The 19,240-nt window shown below is 34.0% G+C and overlaps 1 protein-coding gene and 1 pseudogene across 1 annotated transcript; both read left to right on the top strand.

Annotated features, from left to right (window-relative positions):
* Window positions 1-4,616: 4,616 nt before the first annotated feature.
* On the top strand, window positions 4,617-5,546 carry LOC125351606 (olfactory receptor 5H2-like). The gene has a single exon (XM_048346474.1). The coding sequence runs from the start codon at window positions 4,617-4,619 to the stop codon at window positions 5,544-5,546; it is 930 nt and encodes a 309-aa protein (XP_048202431.1).
* An 11,123-nt stretch (window positions 5,547-16,669) lies between these two features.
* LOC125351258 lies at window positions 16,670-17,701 on the top strand (annotated as a pseudogene).
* Window positions 17,702-19,240: the final 1,539 nt, after the last annotated feature.

The raw sequence follows: 19,240 nt of genomic DNA on the forward strand, positions 1-19,240 counted from the left end.
TTTATGTTGTGAGTAGTAAATTATTGGTAGAATATACATTCTCTACAAGACTGTTAAATATATTGCTTTCATGTGTGTTGCTTAGATATAGACATGTACATTATATATTTTTAATTTTTGTATCTACAAATATACATTACTTTCATATGTGTTACTTATATATTATATACATATATGTATTTTATATTCTTATATATAATATAAATTAAATAAATATATGTATTTTCCTGATATAGACCACTATATCAATATCTACTCATTCTACATTCATGTACAGTATCTACAGACATGTCTATACTATAAATGTCTATTCTATATTTATAAATGTACATATAATATAGATGTATACATATATAATTATAGGTACACATATGCTACATACACATGTATAGTCTAGTCATCAGGGATTAATATAAAAACTCAGCCCAAACTCCTAAGATTGTAATATATAATGGACTTTTCATTTTCAAAACTAATATGTTGGTTTCTATCTATTAAAAAAAATACCAACAAATGTTTAATTTTATTTATTTTTATTTTAAACGTGATATACAGAGAAGTTACAATTACATAAGCCAAGTAATGAATACATTTCTTTTTGAACTTTGAGGTATGCATAAACTTGTCCAAAATTACCGCTGTGTTGAATAATGGGCCCAAGTGTAATTTCAGTTGTCAAAACTAACATAGTTTTCTAGATATCTATTTGATATCTAGTATTCTAAAGATTGTAATGCCCTGTTGGATGCCTTGGATTTTGCAAATAGATCCATATCAACAATGTCCAGCTGGAGATCTTCACCTTGACCTGAAGGGATTTCTAAGGCTCTCTTAGGAAATGTTTTGTATGCCTTCTAATTCTGGCCAAAACCCAGAGGTGTTCAACTGGTTTACAACTGTATTTAAAGAAAGTTATAGGGCTAGGAATGTGGCTTAGTGGCATAGTGCTTGCCTAGCATGCACAAAGCCCTGAGTTCAATTCCTCAGCACCACATAAACAGAGAAAGTCTGAAGTGGTGCTGTGGCTCAAGAGGTAGAGTGCTAGCCTTGAGCAAAATAAGCCAGGGAGTTCAAGCCCCAGAACTGGAAAAAAAAAAAAGAAACAAAATTATATAAACTATATTCTAGTTTGGGAAGAGAAGCCTTTACCATGCATCAGTGTGGAAAGATTTGAGAACAGAGCTGCAGTAACACCCATGCTACAACGTTTTTATTTTTTTTCTGTTTTTTCAAAAGTCTAATAATTTTAAAGGATCTCCATAATTTCTTAGAAGATATTGGTAAGAACAATCATTTTTTAATATTTATTATTGTTCATAAAACCTTTTTGTATTTATAAGGTTTAATTTTTCTTGTGATATTTTAGACGGTTTTCATAATATGAAAATTATTCAGGATTTATGGGAAATAAAGAATTTAGTAAGCACATTTTATTCTCATGATTAAAGTATGAATAACTAAAAGATCTTTTAAGTTGATTGACTTAAGAAGAAAATGATCTGTTAATCTATCCCATTTGTGATGACTTGCTACATTCTAGTGAAATCTAATGACAAGTGCTTTAAAACTATATTTGCAGATTTTCATCATTATAATAGTTACATAAGAAACATTTAGGATTGTTCTAGTAATGAAAATGCATTTGGGATAATTGCACTTTCTAATCAAAGTGCAAGGTTTATAAATTAAACATTAACTCATCTATAACTTTCTCCTAGATATTCTCATATATTTATAAATACATGTATATATCTGCAAGCATGTGTACATAAAATATTCAAAATATGCATAAAGTGAAATGCAGATATAATATTACATGTTTAAAGATATGAAGGTTCCAATATAGAAGTATAGAATTAAGCATTTAACAACAACACATAAATTTCATTGAGTAATTTTAGAGTACTATTTATTTCATATGTATATATATGACTTATGTTTATTCCTATATATTTTGTATGTATACACATATGTACAGTGCAATATGTATATAAATGTAAATATATGTATCATCTTCCTGTTCAGGAAACAGTATTTGAAAAGAGCCCACAAACAGTATTTTTTTTCAAAACTTTTTATTTTGAATTGAGTATAAGTTCATTAGTCTTTGACTCATTTTACTCAGATTTAAAAAGAAACTAGTTGAAAGTAAAGGTTCTCAAAAAGCCTAGCAAATTTTTTGAGACATTAATCCTAATTCTGGAAAGATACAATGACACAGTATGTAAATACTGAATTAAATTTGTACATAGAAATTTGTACATAGAAATGAGGTAAAATTAAATATCAAAATTTCTCAATCATGCACAAATTCAATCAGAAAATAGTCTTGAATTGTAAATAAAGTACTCTGAATTTCTAGTATTACTCAATATAATGGCCAGTGTTGATATAAATATCCACACAAACATTGGAGATTTTTGAATCATCTTATTGTCAGATATCTCTGATGTTCCCTTTCTCTCATTTCTTTGACTTGCCTCTCTTCCACTTACACACCCATCAAATGATTTTCCTTTTCCTTTTTTCCTCTTACTCTCTATTGTATTTAGTTTTCATCCATCGGAATTTCTCTTCCCACTCTGACCAATCCCTCTATGGTTGTCTTCTTGCCCCCTTATGTGCCTCTTCATTTGTTTTTTTTTTTTTTTGGAGGAAAATAAAGTTTCAAATCCTACAAAGAAGAAGAAAAATTCTGTGAGTTTCTGAGTTGTAAATAAGTCTGGTGACACTTGCTTCCCTTTCACTTGCTTTCCCTTAGTTCTTTTCCTTAAAAGAAAGTGTTATCAGTAAAGGCAATAAATAGCTCTTAATTCCTCCTCTCAGTAATCTCTCCGCATTCTTTTTCTTTTCCAGAATGGAGGACCTCTCTCTTCATTTTTTGCTTCCTGAAACATTTATTTTCCTACTTGGCACTGCCATTTTTATTATCTTTCCTTGTTTTATCTTTGTGACACTCAACTATCTTGTATTTCCCCTGCACATTTTTTCAATTACTCTTCAGAATCTTTTTTGTTGTCTTTCCCCAGCAGAAGGTTTGTTGTCTCTCTCTGCAGAGGTTGGGATTCTAATAAGGAAAGACAAGTTTGACAAGAAATGTACTCATTACCTTACATATGTAACTGTAACCCCTCTTTACATCATTGCCTTGACAATAAAATTAAATTTAAAAACAGAGAATTTTAATTGGCATTGGCTCTAGCATAGAATGGGAGAAATCACTTAGCTAAAATGACAGGAACCAGAAGAGTCATGGGCCAACGAACAACCACAATCACATCTCAATAGTGGATGGAAGATGAGCCCTCAAACACACAGTCAGTTTCTTTGCAGATGCAGAAGGTGGGTAGTAGTGCTGTGATACTTTTGTTTTTCAGGACTTGGTGCTTACAATGGTGATTTTATCTCTGAAAGATTGGTTATATTATTCTATATCCAATTCTAGGTTGGTGGGCATGAGTAGGCAAATCTATAAGCTCATCCTCTATAGGCTTTCTGAAGCTATATAGTCAGCAAGGATTCCATACTGTCCCTGGAATAGATTGTACTTAGCCTCTAATAGTATCTTCCATATCACATTTCAAGTTTTCACCTGCTGTTTTTATTTTTGTCTACTCTTCAGTGTATGTATGGTTCATAATTAGATCTTATCCAAGTCAATGATGGCCAAATCATTATTTAAAGTATTCTATTAGATCTATACTACGAGATATAACTTTCTTTGATGTTCTGAGAATGCTGCAACACAAACTTCTCAAATTGTGTAAGGGCTCAGTCTCAATTTTCCAATATCTTTCTAATCACCAGGAAAATATTGCCTGTTTACTAAATACTACCTATTAACACTAAATACTACCTACTACTACTACCACTACTACTACTATAAACATGTGACTATATTCTCATGACTCTACATTCTGAAAGCTTTAGAACCAATTTCTTTTTCCTCCTGAGCAGTAGCAATAGCATGCCACCATTAGGAGTACACTCTACATACATTTGTTCATCTAGGGAGCACTGTAAAAATGTTCATAATTTAACCTCATTTCTGGAACCAAAAGGAATGCATTAATTTCCACTTTCTTATTTCTGTAAATTGATGCAATTCTAAGAATGAAATGAGGTAAAATTTTATTCTGATAAGTGTGTGATTAAGAGCTGATAAAAGGGAAAGGGTGGTGGGAGGGGTAGGTGAAAATCTTAATGAAGGTGACACTGATCAATAGGTCTATTGAATTAAAACTTTTTTGTACAACTACTTAAAGAAAATAAAAATAGGGGCTGGGGATATGGCCTAGTGGCAAGAGTGCCTGCCTCATATACATGAGGCCCTGGGTTCAATTCCCCAGCACCACATATACAGAAAATAGCCAGAAGTGGCGCTGTGGCTCAAGTGGCAGAGTGCTAGCCTTGAGCAAAAAGAAGCCAGGGACAGTGCTCAGACTCAGAGTCCAAACCCCAGGACTGGCCAAAATAAATAAATAAATAAATAAAAATAATAAAATAAATAAGTAAATTTAATTCTGGTAACATGGGTCATCCTAAATATTAATTTTATGTTCCTATTGGCTGATCTTTTCCATGTATTTCCATTTCAGAAGCCATCTTTTGGAGTCATGAGAAGGGAAAACTCCACATTTCTGACAGAATTTGTCCTTACTGGACTTACACAACATCAAGAGCTTCAGTTCCCCTTGTTTCTAGTTTTCTTGGTCATCTACCTGCTTACCATTGTGTGGAACTTTGGTCTGATTGCTCTCATCTGGAAGGACCCTCACCTTCATATTCCCATGTACATTTTCCTGGGGAATTTAGCCTTTGTGGATGCTTGCTTATCATCCACGGTGACACCGAAGATGCTGGTAGACCTCAGAGATGAGAGCAGGACGATTTCTTATTCCCAATGTATGACACAGTTTTTCTCCTTTGCCATCTGGGTAACTGTAGAATGTTTTCTCCTGTCAGCAATGGCTTATGATCGCTATGTAGCCATATGCAGCCCCTTACTTTATCCAGTGATTGTGACTAATACACGGTGCATCTGGCTAATAGTTTTGTCCTATGTAGGTGGACTTGTTCATGCTTTAATTCATGGAGTTTTATTATTCAGATTAACCTTCTGTAATTCCAATATAATACAACACTTTTATTGTGACATTATGCCATTTTTTAAGATTTCCTGTACTGACACTTCTATAAATTATCTAATGGTATTTATTTTTGCTGGCTTAATTCAGCTAGTTACGATTGGAACTGTCATTATTTCCTATACACTTGTGCTCTTCACCATTTTACGAGCGAAGTCGATGAAAAGCGTGCGGAAAGCGTTCTCCACGTGTGGAGCCCATCTCCTGTCGGTGTCCTTGTACTATGGAACCCTTTTCATCATGTATGTGCTCCCCACATCTCAGCAAGCAGATGACCCCGACATAATGGACTCTCTGTTTTACACGGTCATAATCCCTGTGCTAAATCCAGTGATCTACAGTCTGAGAAACAAGCAAGTCATAGATTCCCTGAGAAAAATATTTAAGAAACGTTCTTAGATATGAAACTAATATTTATTCTGTGTCTAATATAAGCATTTTTTGCAGTTATTTGGGCATGTTTTGAAGTGTTTCGAAGCTTTATGCCATTGTAATTTTCCTGTTTTTTTTCCATTTTTAATTAAACTAACACTTTTTAATGGCATATGTTGATATATCTAATAGAACCCCTAAAATATTGGTATCATAAATCTGAAAATATTCAGAATTTAAAGTATCTATGTATGTTGACTAGTTATAAAAAGAAACATCGAGAGCACTTTTCTGCTCTTTTTTTTTTCATTGTGACTTTATCAATACGGCACTTGCTAAAATCCTTTTTTTTCAAAGGGGCCAACATGTAGGATTTATTTTACAGTTGGAAGTTTTATGTATGATGGAAATTCATTACATTTAGGCTATCTTGTTGGCAGATTTGTGTTTTCTGTGTAGAAGAAGCTTCAAACTCTACTAGTCTTCTAATATTTTCTTCCTAATTCTTTAATGGTGAATTTGTCTTTTAAAAAGTCAACTAACATATGCTCTGGAGAAATAAATAATATTTGGAATGCAATATTGAGAAAAATGACACAGTGATGGCAGGGCTAAATTCTGAGTCTGTTTTACTCAATTTGTATCTAGATAGGGAAAGAGACAACTTCAGGCTGTTTCCTTTGTCGTTGAAGGCCTTTGCCACTTTATTTTTATGATACATCCAATGCAAGAAGCTTTGTTAGTTCAGAAACAAAAGCATTAAATTTGCGTGGATGTAGAGAAGAAAATTGGTATAAGAAGAGGAACATGGTCCATTTCTGGAAATTAAAAATGATCAATATGAGTAGGAAGTCAGAAACATATCAATAGTTATTGGAATATATTACAGAAATATATTCACAAAGATCTAGTAATACTAAGAAAATGTGATGTCATAGCACTCAGTGGGGGTGCATGAAAGACATAGAAATGAGCAAGAGTGTTGTTCTTGCTGGTGGGATGTTCTTAGATGCTATGTTTCCTTTTACTTCATGCACTCCAACTATACTATAATCAGTGAGCTGTCTTCCACCCTAAGCCCCCATCCATCCATTTTGTTGGTCATGGGGCTTAAACTGAGGGTCAGGCTCTTTAATGATATGTTTTCTGGTGGTTAATGGAACATTAGAGTCTCATGGATTTTCCTGCCCTAGCTGGCTTTGAATGGCTGTCTTCAGATTTCAGCCTCCTGAGTAGCAAGGAATATAGCTGTGAACCATGAGTGCCCAGTCCATCACCTTTTTTTTTTTTTTACTGACACAATCAGAATCACTCTATAGAAAGTACTCATATATGGTAACACTCTTGTTGCTTATTTCCTCTGATATTGCCAAAGCAGTACAATTCTTTTGCAGATTTTGTTCTTATACAAACTTTGATTTAGTTATATTATTGTTCAGTAAGTTTTAACAATTGTCATTGATACCTGATCATATACATGTGTGATATTTTTATAAATCTGAATATATAAGTACAGATATGAACTATATGGATAATTTAGCTTGTTATATGTATATATACATAAGATATAATAGATACAATATTTCAGTGATTAAAGCATATTAGGCAGGTGTTTTTCTTTTTGAGTCATGCCTCCAGTCCTTTTGTGTGTGCTTATTTTGAAATAGGGTCTCACTCTTTACCTGAGGACAGCCTGGACCATTATTCTCCTATTTATGTTTCCAGTGGTGGCTGGGATGACAGGTACGCACATCACACCTATCTTTTTATGTAGAGATGGAGCTATGTAAACCATTATTTTTGGCCTAGAATAACCTCTAATCTAATTCTGATTCTCTTAATCTCTTCATTCTCTTAATTTCTTAAACCTCTCACATAGCTGGAACAATAAACCCATTTCACTGCTTCTTTTGAGATAGATGGGGGTCTCACGAACTTTTTTTTTTGGCCCTTATGGAGCTTAAACTCAGGGCTTGGACATTGTCACTGACTCTTTGGCTCGAGGCTACTCTACTACTTTCAGCCACAACTCCAATTACACTTTTCTGGTGGTTTATTGGAGATGAGAATATCAGATTTTCCTGCCTAGGCTAGCTTTGAACCATGATCCTGAGTTCTCAGCCTCCTGATAGCTCAGATTACTGGTGTGAGCCATCAGCACTCAGCTCATAAACTCTTTGGGGTGGGCTAGTCAGCAAACTTGATCCCCCCCAACCCTGCCTCCTGAGTAGCTAATGAACTACTAGCATTCCATTAAACATACATTCTCCAAACTACGTTTATTCATTCTGAATTATTTGGGGTTCCTCTCAAATTGAACTGAAATTTATCTCTAGAAACTTTTCTCTACTACTATAAAAGGATGAGGAAAGTTTCTGGACACACTCCCTCAGATACTTGTTTTTCTCATACAGTTCTCTATGTGAAAAATCAGCTCCTACATCAACACAACACTTATATCATTTATCTAAAATTGAAAAGTGATGCATGTGTGTCAGACATTTGACAAGCACTTAACACATAACAAGACATTTATTAGCTCAATAAACAATGGACAAAGATGTGACGAGACAATTCACTGAAGAGGTTTTACCATGCCAAATAACAGTGCCAAGTCATACTGGCTCATCAGTGATGTGGGAATGTGGACACAAACCTCAGTGAATGTCATTCAACGAATACTTTTGAAAGTTTATTGAAAGTAGGAATCTATTTGACTATATTTTTATAGTACAAGATAATAAAAATGATGAGTAAAGAGATAATCATAAATGATTAAGAGGATGAGTCAATTTAAGTCAAAATTTGATTTGGTACTAGTTATATCTGTAGATCATATTGTTTACCCCATAATTTTGCATATTATACTGACAGGAACTTTTGTGTAGTATATTTTTTTGACACATTTTCCAACCACAGGATAATACTAAGGAAGTTGATAATTGATAAGTGAGTGCTCTAATATAACCTCTTACAGTAAGGTGTTGGAAAGAAAGAGAAGGGAAAAGACAGGGAAGAAAAAAATCATCTCCAGTTTTTCTGTGATGTATTACCTGAGATGAGAAAGAGACTACTAGAAATAATGGCATAGGTTTTGATGAAGTAAATGATACCCATGACTGAGTGAAATGCTCTATGCTAAGACAAATGCAATGAATTTTATTGCTTTCAAGAAAAGTTCAGAGAAATCCAATGAAAACCATCACTTTGTAATTCCCTATAAAATAATTTGGATAATAGATATGCTTGTTATATAATTTGATTCCAAAAGTATTCAATAAACAATAGCTCTGATTGATGATTAAAATAAAACATGTCCTCTTTATTGTTTGTAGAGGTTGAGGGAAGAAACAAAAAGAATTAAAAAAAATCCTGCATTCATATAGTATTCTACTTAGATATCAAATCTAAAGGCCATCAAAATTAAACTGAGTATTTCTTTTTTTGAATTAATGCTTATTGACAAGTTCTGTGTTTATACCTAAAGGGAAAATATGAACAAGTTACAGTCCTATTTACAAGTACATTCTACCAGTTTCTTACTGTAAAGGAAGATGGCTGAGCCTGACCCACCCCACTATAACAGAATCTGTATTGTTTTTTCCTATTTATTGTCAAAGTGATGTATAGAGAGGTTACAGTTTCATACGTTAGGCATTGGATACATTTCTTGTACTGTTTGTTGGGGCATGGTGAGACACTAATATGACCAGAGCTCAGGTCCAGGTCACTCTCCCCTGCACTCCGGTGTCCATGTTTTCTTTCCATTTCCCTCTATTAGGGTTTTTCATCAGATTTTAGATTAGTGTAGGCAATAGCTCTGTGCCTCTAAGCCACATAGATAGGAGGACAGCTTTACTTTTAAATGCCTGAAGAAGCAAACTTAGTCCACAGGCCCTACAAGTAATGTTCTCATTAGTTAAGGAAAAATAATGATCAATACTTTTTTTCTATGTAATGCATACCTAAATATTTCAGGCACATGATATGCAACTGCAAGTAATGGCATCACCGAATTTGAATAGTCATAACTATATTTTCTTGGAGTCGATGGATGTTTATGATGCTAGAATCTGTAATGTCTTTCAGGCCATGTGGACTTGTGCTGTGTGTCCAAATTGGCCTGTCCTGCAGCGAAGGTCTACAGGGAGTCCTACGGCTTTCTTTTGGGAATTTCTCCAAGCTTTTCTCTACACAAGGAAGTACACACTGTACAATTCTGTGACTCTTGTGTTGAAGAACATGTGTATAAATAACGTGTTTAAGTTCGTGGAATGAGTCTTCCAAAATGGATCACCATGGAAAGAATTGCTGCCTGTGTTAGGGATATTTCTGTGTTACTCTGCTTTTCTGCTTTTAGCTTGGTATTGGCACTGGAACAGGCTGAAGGCCAATGGAACAGAATTGAAGGCCCAGAAATGAACCCACAGAACCATGCCTACTTAATCTTTGATGAAGGAGCTGAAAAAAAAAAGTAGGATGGAATAAAGATAGCCTCTTTAACAAATGGTGCTGGCCTAACTTGTTCAACACATGCAACAAACTAAAACTAAATCCTTATATATCATCCTGTACCAAAATCAATTCCAAATGGATCAAAGACCTTGAAACACTAAAAGAAGGAGTAGGAGAAACACTTTGGCTCCTTGGCACAGGACGAAACTTCCTTAACAAAGACCCAGAAATGCTACAAATCAAGGAAAGGATGGACAAATGGGACTGCATCAAACCACAGAGCTTCTGCAGGGCAAAGGACATAGCTGGCAAGATAAACAGAAAGCCCATAGATTGGGAAAAGATCTTACTGGCCATACAACGGACAAAGGCCTCATGCCTAAAATATATGCAGAACTAAAAAAATGAGATTTCTCCAAAACAAAACCGAAAAGAACTAACAGCCCCTTCAACAAGTGGGCTAAAGACTTAAAAAGAGACTTCTCTGATGAGGAAATGAGAATGGCCAAGAGACATATGAAAAAGTGCTCTACATCACTGGCCATAAAAGAAATGCAAATCAAAACAACATTGAGATTCCACCTCACCCCAGTAAGAATGTCCTTTATCAAGAAAATCTTTTCTCTCTTTAGAATTGAAATCCTCAACTTTCCAGTAGTACTCATGTCAGTATTCTTTTCTCTTCTTTTATGCTCATCAGATTAAACTGTTTGAAACAGGAAGTTATGTTATTGTACGGAAATTAACCTTAACTTAGAAATTCTATTGGGATTGGCATAATAATCAGGAAAGAAATGTTCAGGAACAGAAGAGAACAGGCAATCAATATCCAAATTCAGGTTCTAACACACACTAGCTTCATGAGTGTTTTAAGTGCTAATGAATTTCAGATGACCCTACTATTAAAGCCGTTGTGGGAGGTAACAAGTTTGATAAGAAATGTACTCACTACCTTACCTATGTAACTGTAACCCCTCTGTACATCACCTTGACAATAAAATTAAATTAAAAAAAGAAACCTGCCTAAAGCATAAGAAAGTCCTTGTCTACCTGTGTAGCTCATCTCTTCTCCGTGTCTTTATACTATGTTCCCTTATCTTCACATATTCACATCCTGCTTCTCCACAGGTAGAGGATCAAGACATGATAGACTCTCTGTTTTACATTATATTAATTCCTGCATTAAATCCCATTATCTACAGTCTGAGAAATAAGCAAGTCATAGATTCCACAAGGAAAATCTTGAAAAGAAGGGGGTTGTGAACTTTTCAGATGGATAAAATTCAGAGAATTGTGGTTGGAAGAAATTCCAGGCAAAATTGCTGGTGAGACTATGTCTCTGAACTAACTAGCAAAAAGCAGGGCTGGAGAAATGACTGAGTGAGTCCCCAATACAGAGAAGACTTATTTCTACTTGTTCCCTTTAAAAAAACAAAATGAAACAAAATGCACAAAATAACGTATGTTTAATGTGGCTGAACTTTGTTCATTTTGAAAGACTTTAGCAATAAGCCTGTCATTTAACAAGATAATGTGTAAGTACCTAAGAAGAGTCCTTAAAACATCTGAATATGGATTTCAAAAGCATACACATCATTTTGTAACTAACTGCAAAGTATCCTACAATAATTATATCAAACAATGAAAGTTGTGTACCTGTTTGTAGTTTTTCTGTGTGCATTCAGAAATGTATTAACTGTTCAAATACTGTAATTCCTACAGACCAAATTTAAATTGCATGTAGTTGATATTAATAAGAATAATGTAGCTTGATAAATACCACAATTACGTGTGTAGGGGAAGAACAGAACCAAATCCCTGGAATGTGGTGCTGGCCAACCAAAATAATTCATTGTACTCTATCGGCAAGTGGCTGACTTCAGCTCACATTCCACACAGTGGAATAAACAGAAAGGTGAATATAATAACAGATTTATGCCATGGAAAAATTGTAAGTGCATGTTCGTGTGTACTATGCCAACTGCATTTAAAATACTGAGGACAAGTCAGTAATGCTCACTGTCCATGAAATATTCCTTTTACAATTCTATTCCTATATTTTCTAAGAATCTGAAAAGTTCCACTAATTCAGAATGTTAACAAATTAAGCTGAAAGTTAAATTGAAGGGAATACACAGAGAAAAGTGTAATAAATAGAAAGGAATGGTTCTTTATTTTTTGTTTGTTTTAAAAATTAATGTATTGAGAAAGCAGAGATATCTAACTTGGGGAATGTATAATGGAAAAGATAATCTTTAAGTGTATTTTTAATGATTGATGGTATGATGTCAGTGTTCATGGAGTTTCTTGGACAGATGTAAAACTAAACATTCATTTGCATAAATATTTTCCTAAGAAATATCCTGGATTATTAGTTTCTGACAATGTCTGTGGATAGCAAGTGACCAAGGTATAGCATCATCCATCTCAGCACTGAGATTCTATACACATTCCAATGGATGCAACTGAGGTATTTCCTGAGCAATCTACTCACCCATGCATTTATAAAATTCTCAATATGTTTGATTCATATATGAATGCATCTTTATAAGTTTTCCTGTTAATTCTCAATGGGAAATCTAAATATATTACTACCATATTAAAAATTCCTTAAAAGTTTTGCTCCAATATGTGATCATCAATGAAGTGTCTGATGTAGACTTGGAATCCTGTGTAGTGCATCCTACAATGTCCCCTTACACAATCTTGATCCTCCCTGCTTCTGTCTTGGCAAACAAATCCCAGAAATTATTTGTGTCTCCCTTACTGATGGAGACTCCTAACTAAAACTTTGGAAACTGTCCAGACATACCATCATTTAAGAAAGAACAAGATCACTAAGAAATGTATAGGCAGTGAATTTTGGGAAGTAGAAATCTAGGTCACTTTCAGTGCATTTCTATCATCTTTGTTTCTTTGTTCCTCCATCATAATTATTGGCTAATAAAAATGCTCAGATTTCAGCATAAAGTGGGAGATCTAGTTAGGTGCATGTCTGGACTTTGAGCTGTAATTTTATGATAATTTTAGGTTGCTATGAATTCTTGAAAAGAAATTAGATCTCTGGCATTGTTAAAATTATGATGGAAAGACTGCTATAAAATTACACAAGATGAAGCACTCAGAAGACCACATTTTTACAAGTCAACTAAAAGTTTGCCTAGACATACCAGATATGTCATTTGAGTGGGAAAATAGAAATGTACAGTCGAACATTCGTTACTAAAATAGAATTGTCTGAAATGAAGTGACTTTATATTTAAAATCCTAATTCTGTAAAAGCCCTATGGAATAATTTAAGATTTCTGTAGATTGCCCAAGTCTGCAATTCCCAGTAGAATGGTTTTCCTTTGTTCTAAAGGAGCCTACTGGCTCTTGGGGAATTCAGCTCTCATTTGGCTTTTGGCAAGAGGAAATAGTGAACAACTGGCTGAGTTTTATTTTGAAGACATATTTAGAAAGTAACATTTCTTCAGCTTGTGAAGTCTCCAAAATGTATAAATGTGTGAGAATAAATTGTGTTCTATAACTTTTTCATGGCTATGCTATTTCTCTTATAGGTTGACTATTTATAAAGACTAATGTTTTTCAATTTCTCTGCAATTTCTTTCAAGGTATGAAAAATGATGTATAAAATATTCTTGTTTGCATAAAGTTAATTGTTTTGTTAATTTCTAGTGATTTAAGATAACATTTATAGGAATGGACAAATGGAAAAGAAAAACTATTAGTTAATTATCTCTGTATTTATTTTCATAAGGAAAGAACTGAAATTTAAGAAAAATAGCTAGGAAATTGATTTGTTCCTCTTAATTGTATTTTATTGTGTTTAATTTAACTATAATGAACTTATAAAATAGATATGTCAAACCAGAACATTAATTTAAAGGTTTGTTTAATATTTGAACCATACTATTCTTATAATAATACCTTTCTTTTGATTCTGATTTAAAAATACATTCCGTTTAATTAAATGTATGCTATGACCAAAACTCTTAAGGTATAAGTCACATATGAACACGTTAACCTTTCTACTGTCTCACCCACTTCATAAAAATTAAACCATTTATACACACACATACTCACACACAAGGTAATATATAGAAAATAGCCCACCATTGTTCTTCCCTGAATTTGTGATGCAAACAATATCTGTATGCCAATAGAAATTGAGATTTTTAAATAATTTTGTGAATTAAAATTTCATGGGACTGAGATGACACCAAATTAAAATGCATTTACCACTATATGTTCTTTATACAGTCTGCTTTAGAATTCAGTCTTAAGATTTTTCTTACAAAAGGTAACTGTTGAGAGAAAAGCAATCACAAGTCATCCTATGCATCTGGAAAATTAAAAATAGAGGTTAAGATACAGGTTAAGATAGTTTTAGTCAAGCACAATAGATTTTCAAATTAGAGGACAGATGTTAGTAAGTCACTACAAAGAAAAAGAGATACCCCCTTGTAATTCATAAAATGAGAAACGGTACATGTAGTTACAACATTCTTTGGATAGAGCCAAGATTAATTGAATCAGGTTATTTGGGAAATGGCACAGGTTATAGTGGTCATAAACATAAACATTGAAATATCCAATTCAGAGGCAAACTAGTTACTTTGAACACTCAGGCTTTTCAGGGTATTGAACTGTCATTCTCTCTGGGAATTGTAGTTTCTGCCACGTATCCAAGGCAATCATACCCTGACAACAAATCTCCAAGACTCAGGAAAATGTTTTTTCTCTCTTTGAGCGCTTGACAGGAAATGAATTTACTGAATGACTATTGGTGCTAACATAAAAACTTAAGACATTGGGGAAATCACCTATAAAAGTAGGCAAGGACTTGGAATATGGCCTAGTGGTAGAGTGCTTGTCTCATATACATGAAGCCCTGGGTTCGATTCCTCAGCACCACATATATAGAAAAAGCCAGAAGTGGCGCTGTGGTTCAAGTGGTAGAGTGCTAGCCTTGAGGATTAAAAAAACAACCCAAGGACACTGCTCAATCTCTGAGTTCAAGCTCCAGGTCTGGCAATAAATAAAGAAATAATAAAGAAATAAAGAAAAAATAGGCAAGAATAAAATAAATAAAAGCAGCCACTGAGAAAAGCATACAAACAAAACATTTATCAACACCAGCTCCATGAAAGCTGTTGTTAGTGCTGATGAACTCCCACAAATCTCAACTGCATGACCAGATTCATTGTGAAAGGGGAAACATATTTGCTTAATATTTTTGCATGAAATGTGATTCCAAAATTTTCATTGATCTTTTTTCTTTAGTTTCCCTCTCCTCAAATTCCAAATCTAATGTGGGTTAGTTTGACCAAGATTAGATTAAGTTCCCTCACTGTAAAAGGGTCACTAATTGAGTGTCTGCTCTAAATGGGTATTAGTCTCTGTCACTAACATCTATGTAATAGCAAAAGAGTCGAGCTCTGAGCAATCTAATTAATAGCTGGCACTCAACTTTGTAACCTATGTTTAAATGATATTTTGAAACAATTGTATTCTTTAACTAAAATTATACTTCAGAATTATGATGCTCCAACATCAGTTTTCCAGGTGCTAGGATTATACACATGAATAAGCATACTCAGTTTATAACTTACTTGTGTTCTTTCTACTTTATTTCTCTACTACTTTGGGTAGTTTTTATGGTATAAAAGATGCATTATTTTTCCTTTTATTATCATGATAACTCCTGAATCATTTATTTAATAGATAATGATATACTAAATGCTTGTCACCTGGAAATTCTAAAGATATACCACCATATCTCTTTGATTATCCACTCTGTTTGTATATAATATCACATAAAGCCCTCAAGATGAATTCTTGATTTAATTTCTCTGTCATTCTTATCACTAACAGCATCCTTTCACATGGGGCTTACGTACTTTGCATGAAAGTGAATCATATTTTAAATTACTTATTCTTTAGAACTTTCTTGAAGTACAGAGTCTATTTCTACAGTAATTTGTCTTTCTAAATTTTGTGAACATTTTAAAATTAATTCTTTATTTCTTTATTATCCTTAACTTTTACAAAGGACTTTCAACTCAATATATCAAGGCTTCTTGAGCAATGTCACCCATTTTTTCACTCTTTTCTGTCCTTTTCAATTCTAGTCATCCCTTCAATTCCTTTGATCCATAGTTTCTTTGATATATTATCTGGTTTATTATTCTTGGAAAGCGGAACCAGTTTCTTAATACGTTTAACCTTTCTTTCTCCTACTTGAAGCAAATTTTTATTAGGAAGAATTTTATAAATGACAGTTTATGTGCAGCGATTTGTCCTAAAGGATTCACTGCATAACTATTTTATGATAAATAAAGTTCAAACTCTTTTGAAAAGATTTCAACTAATTTTAGAGCCCTCGACTTAAAAAGACCTTTTTCTCTACTGTGCCTGTGTTATACTTGGGACACATTTTGTGTTTACTTGGAATAATTTTTCATTTTCTCCAAATATTTTTATTTTTAAATAAAGAACTGAAATTTAATTTCTTTTTCAACATTCCCAAGTTTCATTTTTGTAAAATAATAAATAAATATAAAAGACTCTCAACATTTTATGTTTTATTTCAATTCTTTTACAATGATTTTCGACTTATAAATTTATCAAAATATTATACTCATATGTGGTGATTTTTTTGTTGTCGTTGTTCATCCAGGGAACATAGCAGCAAGGACATGGAAAAGGAAAATGCAACGTCACTGACAGAGTTTGTTCTCATAGGACTGACACAACAACCGGAGTGGAAAATTCCTCTGTTCCTGCTGTTCCTGGTGATATATCTCATGACCATTGTGGGGAACCTTAGTCTGATTAGTGTCATCTGGTATGACCCTCACTTGTACATACCCATGTACTTATTCCTCGGGAATTTAGCTTTTGTAGACACTTGGGTTTCATCCACAGTGACACCAAAACTGCTGGTCACATTGTTAGTCAAGGACAAGATGACATCTCTCTGTGAATGTTTGACACAGTTTTTTTCCTTTGCATCCAGTGCATCCGTAGGATGATTTCTCTTGACAGCTATGGCTTATGATCGCTATGTAGCCATCTGCAAACCTCTACATTACCCAGTGATTATGACCAATACACTATGCATCTGGGTAGTTGTGCTGACATTTGTAGCAGGATTTCTTCATGCAATAATTCATCAGCATTTTTTAGTCAAATTAAACTTCTATGCTTCCAAAATATATCACTTTTTTTTTTCCTCAAATTTTTATTATCAAACTGACGTACAGAGAGGTTACAGTATCATACGTTGGGCATTGGATACATTTCTTGTACTGTTTGTTGCCTTGTAATATATCACTTTTATTGTGACATTTTGCCTCTATTGAAGAGGCAAAATTAATTTAATGCTGGTATACTTTTTGGCTGGCTCAGTTCAAGCATTCAGCTTTGTGACTGTTCTTACCTCTTATACATTGGTTATCTTTGCAATCTTGAAAAAGAAGTCTGTCAAAGATATAAAGAAAGCCTTCTCCACCTGTGGAGCCCATCTCTTTTCTGTGTCTTTATACTTTGGTACTCTTCTTATCATGTGTGTGCACCCTTCCTCTGTACAGAGAGATGAGGAGGACATGATGGACTCTCTGGTTTACACTGTCATAATTCCTGTGCTAAATCCAATTATCTACAGTCTGAGAAATAAGCAAGTCATAAACTCACTCAGAAAACAATGGAAAGGAAATGTTTAGATGGCATAGCAGAAGACTTTCTTCTTAACAAAATGCAATTTCATTGCAATTAAATTATTTATGCCATGTGAAAAATGATAATTTTTAATTATAATTTACTTAGACTTTAAGAATATTAAACTTCATAATTGTTATTGTTTATACAGCGTTTTGATGACCAGGAAGGTCTAGGACCAGAAATCATTCTGGTTTTGTTTTGGTGCTTTATCTTTTTAATTAAAAAATTATCTTTAAGTAGTCATACAAATGAGTTGCCATTTAACAATGCAATGTATGAATACAATGCATCTTTATCAATGACCCCCCCCCCCCCCGCTTTCAACATTCTCACTGATCTCTCCCCTACCCAACCACTTCCATTACTCTTCTTAATTTTGGATGCTATTGTACATTCAGTCCCTCTACCCTTTTCCCCTTGATTCTGCCCCATTACTTTCCAGAACTCATTTCCTGGTGTTTGTTTTGTTGAACTTGGACTTTCTCTTTTTCTTTTTCATTTTTTGTTTTCTTTATAATTTTTTTCTTTGAAATTTTTATTATCAAACTGATGTACAGAGAAGTTTAGTTTCATACGTTAGGCATTGGATATATTTCTTGTACTGTTTGTTACCTCGTCCCTCATTCCCACCTTCCCCTTACCCCTTCCCCTTTCCTCCCCATGAGTTGTTCAGTTCATTTACACCAAATAGTTTTGCAAGTATTGCTTTTGTAGATGTTTGTCTTTTTTTACCCTGTATGCCACTGTTTACCAGTATACACGGTTTCCAATATACTCAGATAAGATACAGAGATAGTGTAGGAACAACCACAGAAAGGGGATACAAGAAGATCATCAACAATAGAAGCTACAGTTACACATAGCATGTAGAAAGTAGTTATAACTGTGATATAACATTCGTTTCCAAAACATGGAGTTCATTTCACTCAGCTTCATCTTATGTGTTGATAAGGGTATAGCTATTGGGCTCTTGTGATCCTCTGCTGTGACTTGCCTAAACCTGTACTATTTATTCCCTATAAGGGAGACCATAGAGTCCATGTTTCTTTGGGTCTGGCTCACGTCACTTAGTATAATTTTTCCCAAGTCCTTCCATTCCTTACAAATGGGGCAATGTCATTCTTTCTTATAGAAACATAAAATTCCATTGTGTATATGTACCACATTTTCCTGATCCATTCATCTGCTGAGGGGCATCTGGGTTGGTTCCATATTCTAGCTATGACAAATTGTGCTCCCATGAATATTGTTGTGCTGGTAGCTTTAGTGTGATTCAGTTTGTTGTCTTTTGAATAGATACCCAAAATTGGGGCTGCTGGATCATAGGGGAGCTCTACGTTAAGCCTTCTGAGGAATCTCCATACTGCTTGCCAGAGTGGCTGAACCAGTTTACATTCCCACCAGCAATGAAGTAGGGTTCCCTTTTGGCCACATCCCCTCCAAGAATTGTTATTGTTGGTTTTCTTGATATAGGACAATCTTACTGGGGTGAGGTGGAATCTCTATGTTGTATTGATTTGCATTTCTTTTATGGCCAGTGA

This window comes from Perognathus longimembris, chromosome 5 (genome assembly GCF_023159225.1).
Source record: "Perognathus longimembris pacificus isolate PPM17 chromosome 5, ASM2315922v1, whole genome shotgun sequence".
NCBI lineage: Eukaryota > Metazoa > Chordata > Mammalia > Rodentia > Heteromyidae > Perognathus > Perognathus longimembris.